Genomic DNA, 20026 nt, shown 5'->3' with positions numbered 1-20026 from the left:
TGATGACGGGTTCCCTGAGGGAAGCCCAGGGATTCCCCCAGTCTGTCTCACATGTTCCTGGATAATCATCCACGATAGAACTGAGCCTCTCCCAATCTGGCAACCCTTCATAGAGTAGCTTTATACCCAACTTGGCAACCCCCCAGCCGCTTGCAAGAACCCCCATCACATTTTTGGGGGTGAATCACGATTTGATTCGATTTCTCCAAGAAATGATCCGAGTTCTCTCTTAAAGCTGTGTATCATCAGTGGCCTTGCTCTTATTCATTATAATCAATCTCTCTCTCTCTCTCTCTCTCCATCTTCTTCCTTCCATCTCTCTTTGTCTCCCAGACATATGAAGATCCATGACAAGGACCCAGTCAGCGCGTTACCCATAAGCCCCCCCTCGCCCACTAAACGTAGACGACCGTCCGCAAAGAGGAAGTCAGGGCTGGAGGAGGAACTGGAGAGAGACGAGCCACCTAGCAAAAAGGTAACACACACACACTCACGTGAACACTCACATGAGCACACATCAACACTCACAGACCTCACACGCACAGACACGCAATCTCACGCACATTCTCACACAAAGTTTATTCTCAGCTGGAAGAATTTGATGTCACCGTACACAATTCATAGCTACCCTCCAGATGCTGGGGAGAGTCTGGGCTCCAGACACCCAGGCCAGCGTGTGTTTGTCCTAGCCCCGGGGAGGTGCTCTGTCTATGGGGTGAGGTTGATGTGACGGTGGTGTGTGTCCAGGTGCTGGAGGAGAGCCTGCTGGAGGACCTCGCCAGAGGAGAGGAGGAGCCAGTGCCCTGTCCCATCTGCTTCAAGAACTTCAGCTGCAAATATGACCTGGAGAACCACATGGACACACACCCCGACACCACTCTCAGGTAGGGGAGGTACGCACACACACACACACACACACACATACACCGACCTTAGGTAGGAGAGGTTCTCACACACACACACACACACACAAACACACACAGAGATGCCATGCACGAATACCAACACACACTCACACACCCAAGGGCTGATTGATGGAGCTGTTGGCTGAGTTTATGTCCTGAAGGTCATAGTTCAACCCAGGTTCTCCAGGATTAGATGCTGACTGACCTTTTGCCTCAAACTTCTGACGTGGTCCTACATCTGGTCCTCAGATAGACAAATTAACGCTAGCTCCTGAAATGCTAATTCCAGCTACACCAAATCCTGCAACGCTAACACTAACTACATCATAACCTGCAATGCTAGAACTAGCTACACCTAAACTTGCAATGCTAACATTATCTACACCAGAACCTGCTATGCTACTCCTAGCTACATCAAAGCCGGTCATGAGAAAGCTTGACATGCTAAAGCTAGTCCTCCTACTGCTAGCTATGCTAAAAAGAATTAAACTCTAGGCTGTCAGAGCCTGGTTAGCTCTGGTTCAGGTCAGTAAGGTCAGTCGAGGAGCTGCATTCCTGGGCTGAGAACCCCCCCTGCCTTCTGCTATAGGCTGAGGATGGAGGGAGGGAGGGGAAGATGGAGGGAGGAGAGAGAAGGATAAAGGAATGGGAGAGGGAGGGTGTGAGGGAGGGCAGAAAGAAAAGGATGAAGGGAGGCAGGATAAAGGGGTGTGGGAGGGAGGGAGGGAAGGGACGGGGCTTAATAAGTCACAGAGGGGGAGTCTTCAGGACATGGCCCGCCTTGGGGTGGGGAGGACGTTACCATGGAGACTGCACACACAGCGCAAAGAGGTAGCCATGGTGATGCATCTCCGCCGCCACAAAACTTTGTCCAATGCCTTGCTTGCCGAACCATAAGTCACGCAGCGAACTGGCTATTTGTTTTCAAGATGGATAGATTAAGTATGAGGAAAGAGAAAGAGGAGGAGAGGAGGAGAGAGAGGAGGAGAGAAGGATGCTGTGTATCGCGGGGCAACAGTTTATCTCGTTATTGGGGGAAGTGGTTTGTATTTAGCTGTAATCCTGGTTAATCAGGGAGCCAGAACTCTAAGAGGATCTCGGCTTCTCTGACCACAGGAGACTGGAGACCTACACACACACACACACACACATGCATAGATACCCACACAACACAAAAGCACACATACATACAAACCTGCGCATGCACACGCACACACGTATGCAGTAGTTTCTCTCCAGGAAGGAGGTATTTTCTCTGGGCAAGAGCCAAACTCTGCTATTAGGCAGTGCTCACAGTCCTGTGTGAGAGACACACACACACACACACACAAAGGCTTGCAGGCAGAGCCGAACACGGAGTACCTGGCACACACAGGCACACTCTCAGACTGGTCCACTCATAGAGGTGTGAATCCACGGGGCTGGGACGGGGAGAGGAGAGGGATGATGGGGAGGGGGGGGAGGGGAGGAGAGGGAGGAGGGGGAGGGGGGGGAGGGGAGGAGGGGGAGGAGAGGGAGGAGGGGGGAGGGGGAGAGGAGGGGGAGGGGGAGAGGAGAGAGAGGAGGGGGACAGGGGGAGAGGAAAGGGATGATGGGGAGGGAGGGAGGGAAGCAAGATGTATGTGAAATATTAGGGAGGAGAAACTGGGATGGTGCGATGTAAAGATGGAGGGATGGAGAAGAGATGGAGAGGATAAAGAGGTTATAGAGACAGGGGTGGAGGTGGGTGATTAGTGTGTGTGGTTTTGTTAAAGCTGTGTGTAATCTCCTCAGACGCCTTGTCAGAGCGTTGTGGAGGGTGGGGGGGTTTAGAATTGGTGCAGGGTAATTGTGTATGTGTGTGTGTGTGCCGCACGTATTGGCTTGTGTGTTGTTGGTGTGTGTGTTGATAAGAGGCTGGCTGTGACAGACAGAGAGCAGCTGTCTCTTCTCAGCGCCTAACGAGTCTCAAACCAGCACTGCCATAGGCCACTGTGGGGTTATCACACATACACACACACATGCTCACACACTCTCTCTCACACACACACACACACACACACACACACATGCTCACATACACTCTCACACAAACTCAGTTCATGTAAAAAAAATAAACTGTGTCAGCATGTTCCCAGGGTGTTAAGGTCAATGCTGCCCCCCTGTGTCTAGGTGTGACCTGTGTTGCATCTCGTTCCGTACCCACCGCGGCATGCTGCGCCACAACGCCGCCATCCACAAGCTGCTGCCCTCTGACCCCAGCGGACGCCCCTTCATCCAGAACAACCCCTCCATCCCCACCGGGTTCAACGATCTGGCTTTCATTGACTTCTCCTGCCGCAAGTTTCCCCACATCGCACAGGTATTATACACACACACACACACACACGCACAAGCGTGAACTTGCGCGCACACAAACACGCTGTTACTGAAGATGCATTCAGTTGAATTATTGTTGGTCTCATATTCCTGTACTTGTCCCCTCCTCCTCCTTCCAGGTGTGGTGTGAGACTAACCTGCGACGCTGCACCTCCAAATTCCACCGCTTTGTCTGCGAGTCATGTGACAAGGCCTTCCCCCTCCGCTCCGCTCTCGACCTCCACAAGACCACCACCCACCAGCAGGAACCTACTGCCCCCACCCCCACCCCTCCTCCTGCCATAACTACCCCAGCCACTCATGACGCTAGTGAGACCTCCGACCCGGAAGTGCAGAGCCCCTCAGCAGAGGGCCTGCCCCCTCAGCAGGCCAACTTCATGTCATCCCTGGGGCTGCAGCACGTGTCACAGGTTAAGCCCCTCCCCTCGGAGGAGGCTGAGCGGCAGGCTCAGCTGGACAGCATCAAGGTGATCCACGTGGAGCCCCCCCTCTCCTCCCTGCCCCAGGAGGCTGCGGCAGCATACCTGGGGGGCCTGGCGGGCCTGGGGGGCCTGGCCGGGCTGGGGGGCCTGGCGGGGCTGGGGATGCCTCTCCTGGAGGCTGTGGCCTCCTCCTCCTCCTCCTTCCAGGCCCTGTCCCAGAGGGAGGCCCTCAGCCTGCTCTCCCTGCAGCCCTTCCAGGGGGGCTTCCTCCTGCAGCCGGACGGGAGCGCCGTGGCCAAGCCTGTCCGTGGAGAGGGCGGGATCATGGAGCTGGCCGACATCCAGCAGATCCTCAAGGTGGCTGCCGCCGCGCCCAATCAGATGGGGCTCCTCCCACCGCTGGCAAAGGCGCCCGGATACAGTGGAGGGCCCCCCCCGGGTCATGGTCAGAAGGCCATGCCCCCCCTTAAACCCAAGCCCCTGGTGACCCCTCGCTCCAGCCTGATGGCCTCCACACCGCCCCCTCTCCAGAGCACCCAGCTGGCCTCCCTGGGCTGCATCAGCCCCAGCCTGCCCCCACCCACCCCCAGCCACCTCCACAAGACCCCCCGCCAGACCTCGTCCTCCTCCTCCTCCACCTCCTCCCTCGGAGGACAGATGGAGGCAGAGTGCATGGGCGACGCCCACATGCCGCCCGACTTGACCGAGACGCAGATCAAACTGGAGGAGGCGGGGGGCCCGGGCGGAGCGGGCGGGGCCGGTAAGAAAGCGGGCGGCGGAGGCAAAGGCGCGGGAGGAGGAGGAGCCAAAGCCATGTACCCGTGCCGCTTCTGCGACCAGGTGTTCGCCTACTCCGGGGTCCTGCAGGCCCACATGCGCTACCACCTGGGCATCCTGCCGCACCAGTGCAACATCTGCGACTACGTGGCGCCCGACAAGGCCACGCTGATCCGCCACCTGCGCACGCACAGCGGCGAGCGCCCCTACGTCTGCCGCGTCTGCCACTACCCGTTCACCGTCAAGGCCAACTGCGAGCGCCACCTGAGGAAGAAGCACGCCAAGAACTCCAGGAAGGAGATCGAGAAGAACATCAAGTACGTCACCGCCACGTCCGGGCCCGGCGGCAACGTCGCCACGACCACCACCACCCAGGAGGCCCTGGAGCTGGGCTCGTCGGGGGAGACGCTGTGCAGGTTCTGCGGCGAGGACCTCAAGACGTACCGGGCGCTCCAGATCCACCTGAGGACCCACAACGGCTGCCAGAGGAAGCCGTTCGAGTGTCGCCGCTGCGGAGCGGCGTTCCTGGCCAAGAGGAACTGCATCCACCACCTCCTCAAGCAGCACCCGGAGGTCCAGGAGAGGGAGATAGAGGAGCACATCGCCACCCTCATGCCCGCTGCCACCACTGGCACCACACTGGTCCCCAACGGCCTCCCCCCAGCCCCCACCTCCTCCTCCTCCCTGCACTCCTCCCTGCCGGCGGTGAAGATGGAGGACCTGAGCGTGTACCAGGTGCCGGGGGTGCTGGACCAGCCCCTGGACTTCTCTAACAAGAGAGGAGGCGGAGGCGGGGGGAGTGAGGGCAGCAGTCTGGCTGGCAGCCTGTCAGAGTCTCCTGGGATCAAGATGGAGGCCCTGTCCCCCTGCTTTGACGCTCCGCTGGACCAGCCCATCGACCTGTCCATCCCCAAACACCCCAGAAAGAAGCTGCGCACCGAGGTCCCCTCAGGAGGGGACAGGAGGGACATCAAGATGGAGCAGAGCTCCCACAGTATCCTGGAGCTCCAGCAGCAGATGGGGGATGACAGAACAGGCCCCCAGCCCGGCTGTTACCAGCACCCCCTCAACACCAGCCTGATCGCCTCCGGACGAGGGCCCCGACTCAAACCTCTGCTGCCTAAACCAGCATCATCATCATCATCCTCATCCTCGAAGGAGCCTACTCCCCTGGCCTCCATCGCTCAGATCATCTCCTCTGTGTCCGGACCACCTGCTCTTCTGAAGAGAGAGGCCAGTCTGGACACCAAGCTGCCCAGCGGCCTCACTATCCTGGCCGCCGAGGCGGCTGAGCTCCATGGCGGAGGGCTGGAGAATCCCGACCGGGCAGCAGCCCCAGGCGAGGATACCATCCAGCCACCAGAGGGCCCCGCTGCCAAGAAGAGAGGCAGGAAGAAGGGCAGCCACGTGGGACGGCCCCCTGCGTCCGCACACCCCAAGCCTGAGCCTGGCGTCAACACTGGCAGCGGCATCGACTTGGAGTCCAGCGGCGAGTTTGCCAGTGTGGAGAAGATGCTGGCGACCACCGACGCTAACAAGTTCAGCCCCTACCTGCAGACCGGCATAGGGGAGCATGTGGGCCGGCGGGAGGGAGGAGAGGAGAAGGAGGGGCATGAGGAGAGTAAGCGCTCTCCAGGGGCAACAAAAGGAAAGAAGAACGCCTACTCTAACTCTGTCCAGAAGATGACCTGCCCCTTCTGCCCGCGAGTCTTCCCCTGGGCGAGCTCTCTACAGAGACACATGCTCACACACACAGGTGAGACTCGCGCGCACACACACAGAAAAGTGGGATTGTTGCTACACACACACACCCACACACCCGCATGCTTGACACTAACGTTGTTGTTGTTTTGTTTCCCAGGTCAGAAGCCATATCCGTGTCCCAAGTGCGACGCTTTCTTCTCTACCAAGTCCAACTGTGAGCGCCACCTGCTGAGGAAACACGGCGTCACCAACCGCTCGCTGCGACGCAACGGCACCATGGGCAAGGGCAAAGACGGGGACGACGGCTCGCACGACAGTGGAGGTGAACACACACGTCCACTCACACACACTGACACACACACTAACACACACAGGCACATACACACACACATGTTGTTTCAATTACCAGACACGTAATCACACACACACGTGCACTAACTCACGTTTCTAAACTGGCCTTCGTCGATGGCTCTTCTCCCTCTTCCTGCTTCAGAGAGCCAATCGGATGGTGAGATGGGGGGCATGGAGGCTGTGGATCTGAGCAGTGGGGAGCAGGGCCAGAGACCAGGCTCCAGGAGCAACCTGGACCCGGGCCATGAGGCCCAGCACGGGGCGGCAGAGAGAAAAAGCGGCCCTGGTCACAGCCAGTCGAGCCTCCACACTGACGACGAGGACTCCCAGAGTAACAAGAGTCTGGACCTCAACTTCGCCAGCAAGCTCATCGACTTTAAGTTCTCCTCCGGGGGTGGCGCGGAGGGACAGAACTCCCAGTCCTCCTCTTCCTCCTCGTCGTCGTCATCCTCGGTGGCGGGGGAGGAGCCGGAGAGAGCCAGCCAATCGCAGGAGTCGGAGGTGAAGCTCAGCTGCAAGGTGTGCAAGAAGAGCTTCCGCTACGCCGCCACGCTCGCTCGCCACGAGAGGGCACACCTGTGCGAGGGGTCGGAGGTCGGGTTCTCCCTGAACTCCTCCGCCGCCGTCACGCCACCCGCCGAGGACGAGGAGCTGGAGGAGGACGATGAAGAGATGGAGGGAGACGGAGAGAGAGGGAGCGAGGGAGGAGACAGCGACTCGGAGGGGGAGGAGAAAGAGAAAGGGGAAAGAAGCGACGAGGAGGAGGGTGGAGCGTCAGAACCAAAGAACGGCGAGGGAGATGCCGGGGGCGGAGCCGGCAAGGCGGACAAGAGGAAGAAGATCTGCAACGTCTGCAGCAAACGCTTCTGGTCTCTGCAGGACCTCACCAGGCACATGCGCTCACACACAGGTACACCACACGCGCCACCAGCACTCAAGTACGCGCACACCCGGGGCGTAGCCACGGGTAGGCCTGGGTAGGCACAGATACCCAAAAACTAAAATATCTTCGAAAAATGAAGCACCGGGTGCACATCGCAAAGTAAATAAGTAAAAAAAAAAAAACTGAAAATATTCCTATCCATATTATTCTAGGCCTACCCAAGAATATTTTTCTGTCCACGCCACTGGCGCACACAATAGCACCACACACACAAACAGATGTGTCTGTGCTGTGTTTGACCCTCCTCCCCTCTCTCCCCTCCCACTCCCCAGGTGAGCGTCCGTACCAGTGCCAGGTGTGTGAGCGCACCTTCACCCTGAAACACAGCCTGGTCCGCCACCAGCGGATCCACCTCAAGCCGCGCAGCGCCGAGGGGCTGGAAGCCGGCGATGTTGCTGGCTTGGGTGTGGCCGACGACGAGGGCTACAGCGGGCGCTCGGGCAGCGAAGGGGAGTTCACCCCCACCAGCACCTGCCCCCCCTCGGAGAACGAGAGCGAGGGCCTGAGAGAGGAGGGGGGCGAGGGGGAGCACAGTCCACAGAAAGGGAGGCCCCGGTTTGGACCAGAGACGCCAGCCAGTGAGCCAGTGACAGAGTTTGAGCAGCGCTCGGAACCACCTTCAGAACCAGTCATGGAACCCGAGTTGGAGCCGCCTGAGCATGCGTCTGAGAGTGGGTCTGTGGAAGAAGCCTTGGAACCTGCTGCAGACACAACCACTGACCCAGAACTTACTGCAGACACAAGTGTAGAACTCGCTGCAGACACAAGTGTAGATCTCACTGCAAACACAGCCGCGGAAGGTTCTGCAGACACAGCCGCAGAACGCCCTGCAGACACGAGTGTACAACTCCCTGCAGACACAGCTGCAGAAGGTTCTGCAGACACAGCTGGAGAAGGTTCTGCAGGCACAGCTGCAGAAGGTTCTGCAGGCACAGCTGCAGAAGGTTCTGCAGACACAGCTGCAGAAGCTGCTGTAGACACAGCCGCAGAACTCCCTGCTGACACGGTTGTAGAAGCTGCAGCTGACGCAGGTGCAGACGGTGCTGCAGACAGTGTTGCAGACAGTGTTGTGGACACGGCAGCAGACGGTGTTGCAGCTCCAGACACGTCTGCAGACGGTGTTGCAGCTCCAGACACGTCTGCAGACGGTGTTGCAGCTCCAGACACAGCTGCAGACAGTGCTACAGTTTCTAAACCAGAACCCGCTCAAACACCGGAACCAGCCCCAAAGACTCTTGCTGACCCCGCCCCCCAAGCCCCAGCTGCTGGCGTGACAGCGGAGCGCTCCAAAGAATCCTCATCCTCGTCCCCCATTGCTGCCCCTGAGATGGCCTCCTCTGCCCTCCCCACCCCAGACCTCCCCTCGGAAGGCTTCATCCAGGGCCTTCTTGAGATCCACGCCAGCCCCTCCCTGGAGCACATCCTACCCAGCGGGGAGCCTCCTCTGGTGGGTGTAGAGTGAGGCAGCAGCCCCCATCCTCCTGTCCTGCTTGTCCCTATGCAGCGGGGCTCTCCTGTGGGACACCACAGTGCCATATGATGGAGGATCTCCTCCAGGATGCAAAACCCTCTGATCCATGAACTTTTGCCTCCAAGTGCCTTAACTACTACACCTGTGGGTTGATCAGTTGTTTTGTTGTTGTAATTTTTTGCTATATCTTTATCTACATTTACCCACCCGGAGGATCTAATTTTTTATAGCTTTTTATGATGATGATGATGATTTACATAATTTTTGTCAGGGCCGGGGATCTTGCTATACTGAGATAAATTAATTATTGAATAATAAGCAATATATGGATGAGTTTAATGTTGGCTGGTGCTAAGGCTCCGTAAAATGGATGGAGCAGCCGTCTGTGTGTGTGTCACCCTGTGATGGGGGGGCCTGAGCTATGTAACTGGAAAACACACATACGCACACGGAGAGGTCATCTTAGTTCTACTTCCTGATACTGCGTTGGTGTGTTCTATGGAGCAACCTGTTGTCCTGGTGAGGATGTTTTGTTGGCCAACATTTCAGTTAGTCAGCTTTTGGAAACATTCAAACAAGTATGAACTCATTTGATCATGCGTGTGTCAGAGCTGGGGGGGCCTGGACATCAGATGGGGATTTGAACCCAGACTAGAGAACAGACAGGCCTCAGTTGAACCTTGTTTTCTTTGTTATTTTTATTATCAGACATTCTTCTCTTTCTGATGGCTTGGCTCTTTCCCTGGACACAATATGGGCAATATTTGCCCCTGACTGTGTGTGTGTGACGATGTGTGTGGATCACAATCAGGATCATTCTCAGTCTGTTCTACGACAGTGTGCTATGATGGAATATTCTCACTGTGTGTTGTTGTGAGCAATTATGGTTTAATTTTACTTCACATGAACAAAAGGGCTAGGTGTGTGTGTGTGTGTGTGTGTGCATGCATTGCTCACCTCTCTGTCGCCCCCTACAGTCTAAATGAAAGTATCTGACTTGGGGTCAAGGATAGGGGGAAGGAGGGTTCGAGTCTTCCATACTTGTTGGCCCAGACAAGCAGGAGAAGTGAGGGTATTGGGGGGGGGGGGGGGTGTATCAACAGTGAGGTGGAACACTAGTTAGTTGTTTTGTTTGAATTGTTTATTGTTTATTTCCTAGTCTTGTGTACTGGAACCGTGTCGCCCTGCTGCCCAAAATCTTATATTTCAAAAGGGGGTAAAATGTCCCCCAACGACACAGACAGGATTCTTTTATTTTAATTTTTGATGTATCTACAGCTACATTTGCTGTATATTCTTTTCTTTTTTTTTTTACATATATAAAGGAACCTCAGAAGTAAACAAATCAAACCTCAAGGCTCATAATGAACTGTCACCTGGGCAGAAGCAGGAGGTGGTGATTCGGCAGGGGGGCGGAGGGATACGGAGCTTAAATAGACCCTCCTCCCACCATGCTGGAACATGGACTGCTGCAGCCTGAATGGCACTAACCAACCAACAAACTACTACTATGATGACGACGATGAACGACAATAAACAGCAACGCAATCATTGAGAGGAACAGAACAGAGGCGGCCTGAGAGTTTGTTCTGAACAGAGTATTAAAGGAGGGCAGTCCACATGCAACTTTAAGGACCACTCTGTTGTCCCCACATGGCAACAGGGGAGACTAGTGGTGCATTATGGTATCGCGCCCTGGCGCTTGGACGCTGTTGGCATCGGCATGAGAGACAGGCAGAATGCAGTAGCGATCTTGGAAACTGTTCCGTGTCCATATGGACTCAGCTACTCGCTCCATCCCTCTCACTCTCCATTTCTTTCTTTTTTTTACCTATCATTTCCTCTTTGTGTGGGGGGTGGGGGCGGGGCTAAGAATGGCTGGAGTCTCCATAAGGATGCATGACATGATGGACTGGTTTTAAATGTATTTATTTGGAGCCTGAGTGAACAGTCATAACAGAGAAGTCAGGTGAGTCAGATCCCTCAGAGACAGATATTGATCTGGGGATGTTCGTGAATTAGCAATAATCACTATTATTGATCCTAAAGCTTTATGTAGAATTGGATCTATGTCTGCGAATGGATGACTGGTGGGTCTATCATTATTTTGTTGTTCATTATTTTTAGTTTTGGCAAATAAATGATTTTCTTTCTCTCAGATATATAAAGACGTATACAACTGTGAAATCTATTGTGTTCAGTTAAAAAGGTGAGTTTATAGGTTAGGTTTTTTTCTTTTTTTGCATGTTAACCGTAATTTGTTCACTTATGGATGGTTTTTGTTTCTTTTCTCTATCTCTCTTTACTTAGCTCTCAGGGTCTCCAAACAATTCATATTCAAATTTCTTTTCTTTTTTTTACCTGAGTTGCAAAAAGTTCTTCCAAGTTGTGATTTTTGTATTTTAATGATTAAAAAAAAGTCTATCAATCACTACATTTAGCACTTGACTGTGAACTCCAACCAGCAGAACAGAGTGGGGTGTATGTTAGCTTACATGCTAGCCTTGCCCTCTTTAGCAGCATTTAACAAAGTGTATAAATACTCAGATTAGTAATTTTTTCCAGTTAATTTCTTCCTTTAATCTTTTATTTTCCTTTTCCATTGTTCATCCCCCTCCCCCCTTTACAATAAATTATCATCCGTTTCAAACTCTTTGTTTTGGAGGAGATCAAACTTTAAGACTCCTGTGTCTCCAGAACAAATCACATTCTGGCCCATTTTGAAAGGGAACTTTAGAGAACATATAAAGCCGTCGCCACATCCGGCCTCCTTACCACAGAGATGGACCGGCCCAGAGCTTGAGCTCATGTTAACATATTTAGCATCTGGTACCTTATGTTAATGTACTATTAGCATTAGCATCTGGTACCTAATGTTAATGTACTATTAGCATTAGCATCTGGTACCTAATGTTAATGTACCATGTAATGGTACACTTCTCTTTTCTACCGTCTCTCCCATTGATGGTGTATTGCAGTACATGAGTGCTTCACAAATCAGACATGTACAAAAATCTGTATGGATTAAAATTTAAAAGCAATAAAGATATATTAATGAAAGGTGTGTGAATCAAACAAGACTGGTGTCAGGTGTTTTTCTGTTTCGGGTTAAACTTTACCCTGTTTTGTATTTGTGGACAAAAACTGCCACTATGGTCTGAAAGTTGGTCAACATCTGTAAAGGCTCAAACCAAAATAGGTTTATAACTTAATTTAAATATATCACAGGGTTCCTGCAGGTTTCAGTAAGTCAAACTTAAGAACTTTTTAAGACATTTTAAGACCATAAAGATTTAAATAAAAAATTTATGTAAGCATATATTCAATCGCAATTTTATAAAAAAAATCGAAAAGATCGTGAATCGATTTATCAAATCTTGACCCCAAGAATCGTAAGAATTGAGGTACCAAAAGATTCCCACCCCTAATAGATGGTAAGCTGTACATTTCTGTTTAATATTTCACCCTGTTGCAAAAATAAGTCTGTTCAAGAAAAGTCAACTTATCGTTACTGTATTTTGTAAATTAGTTCTTAGAAATCCTTCAGCAAACTTTCACTTGTTTTGTAAGTATGATTAGAAGGCAGAGTATTCTGTTTTATAACTTGGCATTAGCAGAAAAAAGACGCACGTTGTCCTTTGCGTGTCATAAGGGCAATTATACAAGTCTTGTAGAAAGTAACTTTGCAGGATACCTCTGGCTCAGTGGATAGGCATGTGTACCATTGAGTCTACCAAACATGGTACCCTGGGTTCAAATCTCAAGACCCCTCACACCACAGCAGCCCACATCCTTAACCACTGAGCTATCAGGGATCATAACAATCTCCTCTCAACATTTAAATTTGACATTGAACTATCTAGTTGTAACTCCCTGCTGAGTTGGGGTGTCAGAAAACCATAAGAAAGCAGGACTGCCCTGTTAACTCACTGGGTTAGTGTGCATGCTCTTTCAGACATGCTGGGGCAGTACCGCAACAGCCTGGGTTCAAATTTTAAATGGTTTATTTGAACTTAAGTGACATTGTGGTCATGTGAGATGTGGGACTTCACCTTCACATATTTTCATATCAGATCTGGTTGAGAAAACCACAGTGCAAACACATGAGCACTTAAACTTTCCTTTATTTTCTACAACAATTTGCATCACCAGCTCTTTCATACTCCACAAATACAATGCAGCAGAACGGTTAAAACTCACAATCGAAAATGTTCATTCATGAATTCATTCAAATAAAGACCTTTCAATTTGATTAATAGTCACTTAACGACAACCATCTTGTTTGGTAAAACCAGGTACAAGACCAGCCTCTCTGGCCCAAACGTAGACCAGTTCCACACAAAACCCTTCCACTTCTCTTAATTAATGGGTTGTTAACACTGGGTTTCTATAATCCTAGATTAAGATTCTGTTTTCCCAGGACAGGCCACCTACAATGTCTCTAACGATGGTCTGATAACTAGGCTCCAGAGGTTTGGATTTAATGGCATGTAAAAAGCCCAGAAACCAAGGAATTCACTTGAGTTTCCTAAACTCCCATTAGCCACCCCAGTCTGCACCAGCGCATTAAGCAGTATTTATATACACACACATTCTTACAAAAAAAGATTCTGCATACAGTTTTTTTGTGAAATGAAGCCTGGTGTATGAAGAATTAAACTTAATTTACAGTAAATTACAGTTAACAGAAAGCAAAAAGTAAAAAAAAACAAAAACAGGCACATTGAGGGCAGTGAGAGGAGAAACCATAAAGAGATACGATATATTCCAAAAACATTGCCTCTTATGTCAACTCATTAACTTCCATGCACACAGTAGGACAGGGCCGTGTCCAGTTATGGACACACACCCTGGAGCTTTTGCAAGGAAGTGACTAAGGAGACAAAATAAAACACATTTTGTAATGGAATATGTCCCAGTTTGATAGTATCCCCTTCCCCAACCGTGTGTCCAAAGTCATCCAAGATGTCAAGAGTAATAGAGGAGTGTAGCAGTGCACTTCAGACAGTGGACATGAACCTCAAAGCCTGTGGGCAGAAAAAGCAGCCGGGACTCTCTGGCGCCCTCTCTGCCCCTCAGGTCGCGAGAAGAACTACAGGCAGACACCCAGAATGTGCAGTTTAACCAGTGCAAAAATAAAAACACACAAAAAGTAAAAGATCAAAATTTAAGAAAAAATGTGATCATGGCTTTATAGACCACCACTGCCCCCCACCCACAGAATCTATTATGCCCTGAAGACTTGAATGAAGACAGTCCCAACATCAAACCATCACTCGAGTCACCAAAACCCTTAAGTGTAGCATTTCCTTCTACCCCACCACTTCAGAACCACACCACTCATCTCTGAACCCACTCCTCCATTGGTCTTCAGTCATTCCACAGCCCTGCTCAAGATACAGCTCGGACAGGGGAATCATTCACACTAAAGGAGACCGTTTTGGTGATGGCGTTGTTGTCGTTCAAAACTGTTGTTTGTGTACAAAAGGCCGTCCTTTGCAAAGGTTGGCACTAGAGTCCTCTGAAGGGAGGTCAGCTTAATTGTCGTTATTGTTGTGTTGTTTGTTTTGTCCCCAGCAGATAAGTGGCGAAGGGTACTGGCGCAGTACAGCGTTGCCAAGGCAGCGCCACATACCAGGTGGAGGCGTGGCTTGGCGAGGACGAAGCGTGTCACTCGTCTGAGCCAGCAGAGCGTTTCTGGTTCCTCTTGCGAGGAGATCGTCTGGGGGAAGCTTTGTCTGGGGGAGGAGAGAGGGGTTACTGTCAGGAACGCTGGGATCCTATAGACCACCACCACACTTTGATTCCTACAGAATATACATATAATCTACAACATTACTGACTAAATACTGAATATCTACTAACGGAGCTACCACAGCCAGTGACAGAAGAGAAGATCTCACCTCTACGACTCTGCACTGGAGAGGCAAGGACACAGGAGACAGCAAAAGAAAGAAGGAGAAAGAAAAGAATGAGTGAGTTTCCCCCATGCACGAAGAGAGAGAGCAGCTTTGTAGAAACCCAAGCCAGGTAACAGCAGTCAGAGCCCAGGTAGCCACCACCCCCCCCAGAAAGGACCCCGCCAGTGACCACAATAGGCACAGAACAGGGTTACTAATAAAAGCTTACAGGTTTGACAGGAGAACACTCTGGAACAGAGTATAGATGGAGGTAAGCAGACAGTTGGTCACCCATGCGAGTAGACAGATCAGACCAGACCGGACCGAGGCTAGCCGTTTTGCACGATGCGCACACACACACACACTTACTGATCTGGTTGAGGGTCTCCTGGGGGATCCAGCTCATGTCCACGTCATTGTGACTAGAAGTTCCCATCTCCACCTTGGCAGTAGGACGTCTCCTCTGTGTGAAAACAGACACACACAGGAAGTGACCAAACAGTGCAGGAAGTAATCTGATTCATTTTACGACCTACTGTAAGACGTCCTCAATTTATCCACGGGCACTTCACTTCCTACTTCACCCCCCTCCCTCTCTCAATCTTTACTTCCTGTTTCTGTGATACTGACACAACCAATCTGACTGTCTAAGGAAAGACGAGACATCCAACAGCCTCAACAAAACATCACAATTAGGATGCCAGTTTGATCACAAGACTTTGAATGCTTTTGTGTAAGCAGGCATTATTTTAAAACTGCACGAAAAGCTGTTGTGTGCACCAACTCATCTCCCTGAGGTTCTGACAAGCTGCCTTCTCTGACCCTGTCTATCTTGTAGTTCCTCCAAAAAATGCTGGTACCCTCTCTGATCCTTGTCTTGATGTCACTGTCCTCAGCCTGTAACAACAAAACAGCAGCGCTCACAAAATGCTATCAATGCTCCACTAACTGTTTGCCCGACCTTCCTGGACTGATTTGGGACGAAGCTCCTCCCTCCTGGAACAGACATTCTATCCAAAGAACTGTTCGCTGTCTCTCTCCGCGTGTCTTGGTGAGACTGTATATAGTTATGCAAGTTGAAGTATTTTACCTTTCTGGATTCTAGCAGCTGGTGAAGGCCTACAACTACCAGCAGCCCCAGGCCAGACAGGAACACATACATGAAGATCCTGAGTAGGAGAAGAGAGGTGTGTTAAACAACCTATATTACCACCAGGTGGCGGGGCTGAAGAATAGCTTCGTCTGAGCAGAGCAGTGTAGTGGGGACTCGGTCAGATGACTTACGTCTCTCCGTCCAAACCGTCCTCCTTCTCAGTGATGGTCACAGTCTGGTTAAACACTGCATCCTGGAACACGTTACCCTGTGGTGGGAGGGGGAGAGATGAGTCAGGCCCCGTCCACTCTAGCCCGGGTACATTTAGAAACGCATACATATGTCTGCGTTTGCACCTCCCGTCCACACTAATACGGCGTAATCGAAACTGAAAACAGAGCTTTTCGAATACGCTCCTCGAGCCGGAGACATTTGAAAACGCCGGGTACGCGTAGTAGTGTGGACGGGGTCCCCAGAGCTTTTCAGATACGATGACGCTCAGTTGCCATGGCACTGGGGTAGCTTGCGCTCTAGAGGTTATAATGTCAAGCTGCCTGTCGGGCTAGTGTGGACGGGGGCCTCAAACTACTCTGAATCAGAGGACCATGCAAGAACACAAAACCTTTGCCAGAGCTCTTAAACCTCAGCCAAACAATCCTTGAAATGTGTTGAATGTTTTTACTACGCAACACTATTGTAACACTATCTACCAAGCTCTCACACAATATTTACATCCTGATTTAGCTACTCATTTAAGACTGGGGATTTTGAAATCCTCTCTCACTCACTCACTCTCTCACTGTGAAACTGAGTAGGTAACTCACGTTGCTGTCTTTGTAGTTGAGGTTGATGACCAGTCCGAAAGGTCTTCCTCCCATTTGCTCAGCAGGGATGAAGGAGTACTCAAAGGTGGCCTGGCGGCCTGGAGGAACCACGATGCCCAGCTGAAACACAACATGACACACATTACTACCAACAACTCTATATTACTATATTATATAATACTATATTATAAACAACAGTGTCCTGGAATCCTTGCCACCTACCTGCAGAGCGGTGAAGTTCTGGATGTAGAACTGGAAGTCCTGCGGGTAACGGAAGGAGGCGTCCAGAGACTCTACCACAAAGTTGTCAGTGCTGCCCTTGTTGCTAAATCCCATCAGGAACTTGACAATTTCGTTTGCAGGGAAGTCTGAGCAATGTAAGAAGGGGAGATGAGAGAGAGAGATGGACTGTTTTAGAAAGAGAAATGTCTGTGTTAGGCTATTTTCTCAATAGATGGCAAAATGACGATAGGAAAGGAACCTGGAATAGTGCTTTGAGTTGGGATTTAGACCCATGTAGTAGACACAGGTTTGTAGTGTGTTGAAATGTCTTACCATCTCCCTTGACGAATAGGATGGTGGTGTCAGCATTAGGAGAGGCCTTCACCTCTCCGGTCAGTGCCTCCTCCTCTTCTTCCTCTTTTTCTTCTATCTAGATATAAACACAGACACAATATCAGAACCAAGCATACATCCAGAGGCATGTCGTCTTTGTGATACTGGCCTCACGCAAAACTGATAAAGGCTCCATTCATGGTTATAAATACCCCTCTTTTTACCAGTTCTGTGTTTTCATCATCTTCAACCTCAGCCTCATCATCTTCATCCTCAGCTGTCACGTCATCCACACTGTCTTCCTCAACTTCCGCGGCTTCCTCGTCCTCGGTCGCATCCTGGGCTACCGCCATTGGCCCTGCAGGAAACAGACGAAAACCTTAAACACACTAGCTACTAGGCTAAATAGCACCACTAATGATGCAGTAAATATACTATTAAAAAGATAGCTGGCTGTTTATCTAGGCAGGGCAACGAGCAGAATATCCATACTTAATGGTGTAAGGAATGCAATCTGAATCTAGCTAATCACAACGTCCTGAAACTTAATTAAATTAGGCTAGCTAGCACTAGCTGGATGACATCCCATGCACTGCCAAAAAATAGAGGTTGTATGAGGTCACTCATGCCATGGATTTTAGCAAGCAGTTACTGACGTGCTCAGCAACACACAATCAACTATTAGCCAATAGCTAGCCATGCAAGTGTTATCGGGCTTGCTCACGGGATTAATTTAGTAACTCGATTATCAAATGTAGAGCCATTGGTAATCATATCTGGTTACCCGTGGGTTAAGTTTGACACTAATTTCATACAAGCAAACTGGAATGGCAGCCGACAAAGCTAACGTTAGCGTGCTAACTAGCAACACGTTGTAACACGCTAGCTAATTTTAAGGACACGTCAGTCTAGTATGACGAGCCGATCGAATAGCAAACTGAGAACCCAATCATATAGCTGACAAAATGCAACATTTGAAATGTCTGATTTGGTTTCGATAGCGAGGTTCAAGTACTTTGTCATCGAGTGGGTTCAATGTTGCAGCTGTCAAAAGTACAGAGACAGTTAAGTTGCTGCACATGTCAAAGACGAACAAGCCTGTATGGCCTTCTCATTGAATTTTGCTCGCTACTAGCTTTGTGTATGCGAGCGGCTTTACTGACTGGCATCACTGTCGTGCTAATAGCTAGCTAGCTTGTAGACAAACTTATCGATATTTCAATATAGCTCACCATTAATACAAATTGAATGCACCCACCTTTCATAAAGATCGTGGCCGGGAAAGCTAGTAATACTAGCAGCAGTAGTTTGGGTAGTAGTTTCATCATTTTGAAGCAGATTCCCGTTTGCTCTCCGTCTCTGTATCAACGACTAAGCATTCGTCGTGCTTCCCTAGCCAAGCCTTGAGTTCTGTAGTATCAATGCGCATGCGCATTCTAGCAAACATACAGATTTATATAGATCTTACAATATAACACACAAAAAATACGAAAATAAAAAGTCAAATAAAACAAAATTCAGGCTGCTCAAATTCTAAAGACTGATCTGGATTGTATGGATGTATGACTGGCTGCAACTAAACCTGGATGAGAGGACATGAGGAGAGAGGTCTGCAGTTAGACCAGAGGATGTCTGGTTAGACCCTTCTCGGAGAAGTGAATTGCATTCAAGGGGCAATTGACTGTTTTTTGGGGGTATTTCACACTGTTCCTTTAGGTCTCCAAATAGGGTATGTAACATTGGTTGGGTTGAAAATGGCCCGGGTGCTGTTCTATGCCCACTGACAGATCCTCTGAAATGTTCCCGGGAAAAAAACACTAGCTTTTCTCCTTTTATGGTATGCTCATTAATATTTAGATGAGCTGCGCGCTGATTGGTTGGTTTTCAACGAGTGAAGCTGGGGAGCAAAAACGCAACACGGCCAACAGCAGCACTCTCTGAAACACCGAAGTTGGAGACTTGAAATAAAAACGCGCAAATAAATCTATTGTGTCTACACAACACTGTTTTCAACAGATTGACTATATATCATTTGAAATGATAACATTACTTGTTTCCACTTCCGTTGTTGAAGCAAACTGGATTGACTTGGGTGGGTAGAACGTTAGGCTACAGCTTAGCAACCAAACCATATCCTGATTCTACTCGGCTTCAGTAAGCTAGCTAGCTCTAAATAACTTGCTGAAAAATAACATGACCAAGATCTGGACAAACATGCATCGTGAATTGTATTACACAGGTTATTTATTTGAATGAAACACAGTCAGGAACATGAATCAACGTTAGCCCCATTGCCAATGAACTAGGCTAAATGATCACACATTCTACCTATGCTCTTGCGTTAGCAAGCTAAACTTGTTTACATGCCTACAGTCTAGGTGTTACTAGTAACAGTTACTAGCAATGCTACCGTATCCTGTATCAAGCACCTGCCTTTCTCCAGTTCTTTCAAATAGATTATCTAGACAGGCGTTCGCAATAAGCCAGACTGCTGTTCGTTTTCTGGCTATTTTTCGGAAGCTTCCCTGCCGACTACAGCTAGTCTAGCTAGAGTCATTTGATGTGTGTAGAAACTTATTTAGCATTCTACCTGGTATGCTATATTATACAGGAAACGTTAACATTGCTAATAACTGTTACCACAACATCATACTGTCCTTATAGGCGGTTGCAATGAGCATACGGTCGGAACAGCACCTCTTTCCAGGTTCAGCTTCCTAGCA

At 50.0% G+C, this 20026-nt stretch overlaps 2 protein-coding genes across 8 annotated transcripts in view; one reads left to right on the top strand and one right to left on the bottom strand.

The window, feature by feature from the left end:
- rreb1a (ras responsive element binding protein 1a) overlaps positions 1 to 12009 on the top strand; it is a 43468-nt gene extending 31459 nt beyond the window's left edge. For both annotated transcript variants that reach the window (XM_084703035.1, XM_084703036.1), the window contains 7 exons: positions 334 to 475; positions 748 to 884; positions 3057 to 3246; positions 3383 to 6218; positions 6324 to 6488; positions 6660 to 7427; positions 7733 to 12009. In XM_084703035.1, coding sequence (XP_084559161.1) covers positions 334 to 475; positions 748 to 884; positions 3057 to 3246; positions 3383 to 6218; positions 6324 to 6488; positions 6660 to 7427; positions 7733 to 8922 — 5428 coding nt within the window. In that variant the 3' untranslated portion in view covers positions 8923 to 12009. The remainder of the gene's footprint in view (positions 1 to 333; positions 476 to 747; positions 885 to 3056; positions 3247 to 3382; positions 6219 to 6323; positions 6489 to 6659; positions 7428 to 7732) is intronic.
- A 1028-nt stretch (positions 12010 to 13037) lies between these two features.
- ssr1 (signal sequence receptor, alpha) lies at positions 13038 to 18724 on the bottom strand. Of its 6 annotated transcripts, none has more exons than XR_014766369.1 (11): positions 18562 to 18723; positions 17528 to 17661; positions 17304 to 17400; positions 16971 to 17116; positions 16749 to 16868; positions 16116 to 16192; positions 15922 to 16000; positions 15692 to 15728; positions 15201 to 15294; positions 14835 to 14849; positions 13038 to 14669 (listed from the first exon to the last, which is right to left on the bottom strand). XR_014766369.1 is itself a non-coding variant. In XM_084703693.1 (11 exons), the coding sequence occupies exons 1-11, from the start codon at positions 18629 to 18631 to the stop codon at positions 14602 to 14604; spliced, it is 975 nt and encodes a 324-aa protein (XP_084559819.1). In that variant the 5' UTR covers positions 18632 to 18724; the 3' UTR covers positions 13038 to 14601. The 6 variants fall into 6 exon arrangements, 4 of the variants coding, with proteins under 4 accessions (XP_084559819.1, XP_084559820.1, XP_084559821.1 ...); XM_084703693.1 differs by having other exon boundaries at positions 15654 to 15728; positions 18562 to 18724; XR_014766370.1 differs by lacking the exon at positions 14835 to 14849.
- Positions 18725 to 20026: the final 1302 nt, after the last annotated feature.

This window comes from Hypomesus nipponensis, chromosome 8 (genome assembly GCF_054491055.1).
Source record: "Hypomesus nipponensis isolate SF chromosome 8, ASM5449105v1, whole genome shotgun sequence".
Classification (NCBI taxonomy): Eukaryota; Metazoa; Chordata; class Actinopteri; order Osmeriformes; family Osmeridae; genus Hypomesus; species Hypomesus nipponensis.
Note: the sequence above shows the minus strand (reverse complement) of the source record. Positions and strands in the feature narration are given on the sequence as shown.